This window comes from Epargyreus clarus, unplaced genomic scaffold (assembly GCF_041222505.1).
Source record: "Epargyreus clarus isolate Ecla_fem2 unplaced genomic scaffold, WU_Ecla_fem_2.2 ptg000005l, whole genome shotgun sequence".
Taxonomy (NCBI): Eukaryota; Metazoa; Arthropoda; class Insecta; order Lepidoptera; family Hesperiidae; genus Epargyreus; species Epargyreus clarus.
The window spans coordinates 7,066,239-7,072,637 of NW_027332213.1; the positions used below are offsets into that span (position 1 = coordinate 7,066,239).

General features: G+C 35.3%; 1 protein-coding gene across 5 annotated transcripts in view; it reads right to left on the reverse strand.

The window, feature by feature from the left end:
* Nucleotides 1-507, reverse strand: part of how (protein held out wings) — a 90,470-nt gene extending 89,963 nt beyond the window's left edge. For 4 of the 5 annotated variants that reach the window (XM_073093951.1, XM_073093953.1, XM_073093952.1 and 1 more), the window contains exon 1: nucleotides 182-507. In XM_073093951.1, the coding sequence (XP_072950052.1) occupies nucleotides 182-308 (127 nt within the window). In that variant the 5' untranslated portion in view covers nucleotides 309-507. The remainder of the gene's footprint in view (nucleotides 1-181) is intronic. The other variant, XM_073093954.1, reaches the window with a different exon arrangement.
* Between the last annotated feature and the right edge of the window lie 5,892 nt (nucleotides 508-6,399).

Below are 6,399 nucleotides of genomic sequence, written 5' to 3' on the forward strand. Positions count from 1 at the left end.
CAAACACCACTGGACCATAACTCGGCGGGGCGAAGACAAAAATAAACTTAATATCGTGTGCGTTGTAGCATTTGTCGACGCATCCAATTTATGATCGTGGGTGACAAGAATCAGCATTAGATTCCGTAAGTACTTATACTAAGAGGCGTATTTGTAGCAATAAAGTACGATTATGACCTACCTTCGTCCAGAAGTCGTTCCATGTGCATGAAAACATTCGGGAACGCAGCCAGTTGCTTCCTGTCTTTGAGCAACTGTGCTAGGTAGTCCGCTATACTTTGCGTCGACGGATTGTTATTATCACACATTTTGAATACTATTTGTATAACTTATTACACGTAAAATGTTTAATTTAACACGTTCAATACGATATTGTACTTTAGTTATTGGTTATTGTTATTTTGTGAGATACTAGGTTAGAAAAGTTAACTTCACTACCACACACATCGAAGTTTCGGTCACCACTAAATGACGAAGTTGACCGAACTGAAGTTGTGGGCGAATATAGCGCTGCGCCTGCGCTCTCGTAGAATGGATTTTTTGTGAGCGCGTGCGGCTTCTTTCCACAGTGTAGGCGTAATAATACCTGAATAGTCATCTCGCTCGCACGCGCAGATTACCCGTATGCGGCGAACTATTTCTATCTCATTCTAGCAGGAGACCGACCGCGAAAGCGTCGCCATCTAGTTAACCCAGATACAACTACCACACCCGCTAATTATACTGGTGTAAGTACTATTATAGAATGAATGACAAACTTAAATCTCTGTATTCCGTACTATTATTACTGCATAGAGTAATTAAGCAATTCACGTGTTCTTGTAAATACATATTTTTTGTAAGAATGCCGGTCGTCTATGTGTTGTAAACGTGGAATGGTTAGGTAATATGAACGTTAAATAAATGTATGTAATAGTACTTGAAATTACTGCAAATATGGGTAATTTGGTTATGAATAATTAGGTCCTTCACATAATAGAGAGAACAGTTACCTACTATTTCAGATTTTCACCTAAAACCTTGATTATACGTTTATTTTGAGCAGAAATGTGTTTGTAGTTATTATTATTACAGACACCCCTCTGTTAAGTCGCCTATTCTTTAAGTACCAGCTGGTATTACCCCCTGTGTAAGTAGTAAGCTAGGTCAGTTCCCCATCTTCACATCTTTGCGACAAGAAGCTGTGTTCTCGTCAGTTACGTTGTTCAAAGTGTGATACAATGCATTTGCTCAAAATAGTCATAACACGTTAGTGGAAATAGTTTTGTGGCTACGGTTATAGGTACCTACTCCAGTGTGTGTATCTCCAGTGATTATATGTGATTGTTTTATAATTACATCTATAAAAATGTTACGTTATCTGGGAATATTGAGATATTTTATTATGCATAAAATAATAATAAATGTGGTAACTCGTAGAATTCTAAAAGTTAATTACTTTTCAAAGCATATTATTATTTGAAGCTATTTAAATTTTCAACGGAGACTTATTGGCAACTTACATAAGGACATATTATGGTACATATTTTTCTAGTGAAGTTATTGTGTTTATAAATGTTTTCTATTTCTATATTTCTACATAATAACACAAGAACGCATTATTCGCCAAGCACGAGTCGAACTCGCACATGGAGGGTTCCGTACCACCAAATGTTCATTATGTTTGACTTCTTTTTTTTAAATAATAATATTAAAATATGCTTATTTGTAGTTATTATAATAGCAGTTATAGTAGTAAACGGATTGTAAAAATATCAACTGTCTTCCTAGTACGGTTTAACAGTTAGATCGATATATGCCGAAAAATGCCAGTTTGTTATATGGAGACTATTAATATTCAACTTTAATATTCAACTCTATTTTATTTTTAGTATTTGTTGTTATAGCGGCCACCGTTATGCATCCTCTGTAATTTGAAGTGTCTATCTATTGTGGTTCCAGAGATAGAGCCCTGTGACAGACGGACAGATGGACAGACAGCGAAGTCTTAGTTCCGTTTTTACCCTTTGGGTACAGAACCCTAAAAAGAGTTAACGTTAAAATTGCAATCAATAGCAACCTAATACACCCCAGCTCTATAAGTCTATCTTTTAAGTTCAAAATACAAGTCAACTCCATCTACTTTTTTATTATGCGGCATGTGGGTTATAATTCTCTACGCAGAATTAATGGACTGGTTAAACGTCCAACGGTTCTATAAGTGACGGTACGACAAGCACTACTTTGTTCCGGTTTGAAGAGCAACCACTGTAAGCATGACTAGTGTAATCATAAGAATCAGAGGACAGAGACTTCGGAGAATAAAAAGCACTTTATACTATGCGATTTTTTAAACTGGATTACGTAACTCGAGAATTTCTTATGGTAAAATGTGCACATACATTCAATGCTTAGGTGAATCAAAATATGTATCTACAAATGTGTATTTTCTGCACTGAGTCCCATAGATTTTTTTCTAACGTGGATATGCGATGGGCACATTCAAAGATAGACAGAAAAAAAAACACATTTTGATGCCTGGCCCTGATTCAAACCCGGAGCCTTCTGCGTGAGTGGTTAGTGACCTGTCAATCATCAATACAATAACTAATGAAAAAATATTTATTTAGAAGTCATTAGGCAATGGTTGAAACTAAAATACTTGGCTTAATGTATCCCATTGGAAAAGTGCCAAGAAATATGAATGTAGATAGGAATCAAACTTCGGAAATGGAATGTAATCGGGAACTACCGAACTTTGATCAAATATCATCCTTGGAAATACGAATATACCTTGTATTCAATTGTATGTATCTGTTTGTTTTGTTTTAAAGTATGTTTTATATTATTATTTTTATATGTCATTTGATTTGTCATATTTTGTTAAAAACTCTATGCCTACTTAAGTGAATTATTTTATGTTTATTACGTATGTATATGCTGCAAAGTCGACCAATAAATGATGGCAAACTAAAGATAAACATGAGAGTTCTTCATAGAGTTTTCAGAGATGTGTGAAGTCCACCAACCTGCACTTGACCAGTAATTTTGACTATGGGTTAAACCCTACTCATTCTACGAGGAGACCCGTGCAGCTAGACAAAAGAGATACTAACAACAGCACTTAATACTATTTTGTATTAGTCAGAAATAGGTAGGACGTTGATCTACCATGAATTACCAATATTTCAAATTTAATGATGACAACGTTGATGATCTGTTATGGCATGAATCTTTAATAATATTCCTTTTACAATAACTTTTTATTTAATATGTGAATGTTGCACATAGTATCTAAATTATTATCTAACGTTCGTATTGCAAACTACTGTATTTTGTTGTGTAACGTTACGCCAATGTAGATGGACCATAAGAAGCTTGGAGAAAGTTGATCTAGAAAGCAAGAACCAAGTAATCTGACTAATGTTCGCCACATTTTACAATTTTACTTACACTAAATAGATAAAATAAAATATATTGCCGTCACAAAATAAGATTGCCCGCGGATTTTTATGCGGTGGCTTACAAAATATTTAAATAGCCCATCTAACATATTCCACCGAAACGCCATAAATATAGGTACTACCTACTACTATACCCCATAATAGCTTAACATTTATCAACAACCCGAAAGTAGCAGGACCCTTATCCGATGCAGAGCCGGATTAACCTTAAGGCAAAGTAGGCAATTGCCTAGGGGCCCAGGATCGACACGGGCCCACTGCAGTCCGCAAAAAAAAGTTTTATGGATCGAAAACAATACTATTCTTTTTTTTCAACGCATGTAACACTTTATACATACAGAACCATCTAGTCTTCTAGTATCTAATATTAGAACTAATATAATCCTTCGGAATGCAGCTGGACTTCATTCACGTTGAGGGACTCCCCGATTTGTTGGGTGCGTTTTGTAAGCTTCCATAGCGTGATACTAATTTGTAACGTAATATTTCCGAAGCTTTCGAAATACGTTAATTACAATATGTGAGTTTTGCGATTGTAAGGTTAATTTAAAAAAAAAATGGGTGTGCTCCGTGTTTGAAGACTTACGATTTTCACATACATCAAAAGTATTTAAAAAATTCCGAACGCAGCGAGTAGGCGCCGCTGAATGTATTTTTATGTATACATAGAAAACACCTAGACTTAGGGCGGAATCAAACGTACGCGTATTCTACGCGTGAGGTGCGCGGGTTACTCTGTACTAACACGCAGCCAACCCGTGAGCGCGTTGAGCACGCATAGAGCCTGAGTATGTCCGAACCCGCCCTTAGGACGTCATCCGTGCCTATAGCGGGATTTGTATTCAGGAATGTAAGTAGAAGGCAAAACAATACATCGCATGATTTAGTCAGTCCGAGTAGGTAAAGAAAAGGGGCCCGAAAATTGTATTGCCTATAGGCCCATACAGGGTTAATCCGGTTCTGATCCGATGACACCTGTGAGATGAGAATAAAGCCTTAGGCCTATAGCATGTATCACAGACGCATTGGTACTATTAAGAAATTAATTTTCTTAAAAGTGATTTATAATACCAAGTTTATTTTTTAATATCTCTATATTAAAAAATAAACTTGGTATTATAAATCACTTTTAAGAAAATTGCTACCTCTGTAGCAAATGGACGAGCTGCCCTGTTAGTAAGTAGTTATTACCACCTACGGATATCTGTATTCATTATCGGATAAGATTTGGTTCCTACCTGATGACGGTCGGAGCAGTGTTGCTACCCCTGAAGATTGGAACTACACTTACATATGTATCCTACACCTTACAACACTCTTCAAATCAGAAAACAACAACGCATATAACTGTTGTCATAGGAATTATATGGTTGAAAGAAGTGTTAGAGGTGGTATCTCCGGAGTCGAATTACAAAGGATTCTAACCCTTAAAATAACTAGCTACAAATACTAATTACAATGTGGAACAGTTTCTTTGTGCATCTATAAAACATACTTAATTATATGCCATATTTTGTCCTTCGTAAAAAAGGAAGTAGTGGGCGCTAAACTTATTGTTTTCCATAAACTTTTGGACTGTAAAGTTACGTGAGACGCCACTAACAAAATGCGTGGTGTTATAAACAAGTAGGATAGATGGGCGTAGATTTAAATAAATAATTAATAAATTAGTAGATTCTTATAAATGGTGCAAGCCGTGTTTATTCTTCGGTATACGGAAAGCTCAGTGAACTATCTTTGAAATAAAACTTAATTATACTTTTTCAAGGAACTCAAAAGTGTATCGCTATGGATATTTTTAGTTTAATGAAAACTGCACGTTTATTATGCAGCTTGTAGAGGATGCAGTTACGCCAATACAATTGCAATTCCGAGTGAAAGCTGCTTTTTCTACTTGCTAACTTTCAGTACCTCATTTAATACTTTCCTATTCTTTGTCTTACTACTATATTATTTCCGAACATATTACTTCTAAACAAAGCGACGTCCATAGTAGAGCTAGTTCGTGGTTATGTACTTGTACGTGTAAGGAATTTCCATTGTTGTAGTCCATAATCGTCACCGCTGTAATGGTAATTGACTATTTATTCTCTCACTACAAAGCTTTTGACAATTAAAAATACCTCAGAGCATGTTCCACAATGCTAGCTTAGTGCAAGAAGGTAGTTTTAACCAATCCAATTTGGAGTAGATTACAGTACCCTTAGTATGAGTTTTTATGTTTTTACAAATATGACTGTTTTTATATTTGTTTACGTATTTGCCCATATATATCCAATCAGCGCCCTAGCGGACTGTATCAGAACTGATTGGAAATGTATGGAAAATACATAAACAAACACAAAAACAGTCATTTTTGTAAAAACGTAAAAACTCATACTAAGAGTACTGATGTCAATGAACATGTTCGATTTCTTATTCTTATTCATTAAAACATGTCTCTTTATAGATTTCTTATACTGAAATAATGTACTGAAGAGCCGTACAGAAACTGAGAGAATGTTCTTTTACGGAAGAAATCTTTAATCGTTAACAAAACAGTAGAATTGGCTTGCTCCAAAATTGTTTTCTTAAACGCCGACGAAATTCGTTTTAAACTAGCAGCCAAGTGGAATTGATCAATTAAAATCACCAGAGTTGGTTACGTTTTATCAATTTCGTTAAAAGGATAAATGGATAAAATTGACCCCTATCCGATGTTCTTGGATCTATTAAATTAAGCGGATTAAACTGAGCTCCACGCTCTATTTTCGAAACCACACGCTCTTTTGGTAGTAAATTGTACTAACAGATTGCTGTTGCATACGGGTAATCAATCTACTATAGCGCCATCTATTATAGCCCACAAATGTATCGGGTACAGTAAAAAATAATGGAAAGGAAAATTCAGGAAATATTGAAGATATTTTAGAATTATCAAAAAAAGGATTTTATTAGAACCCAAGTATAGCTACTA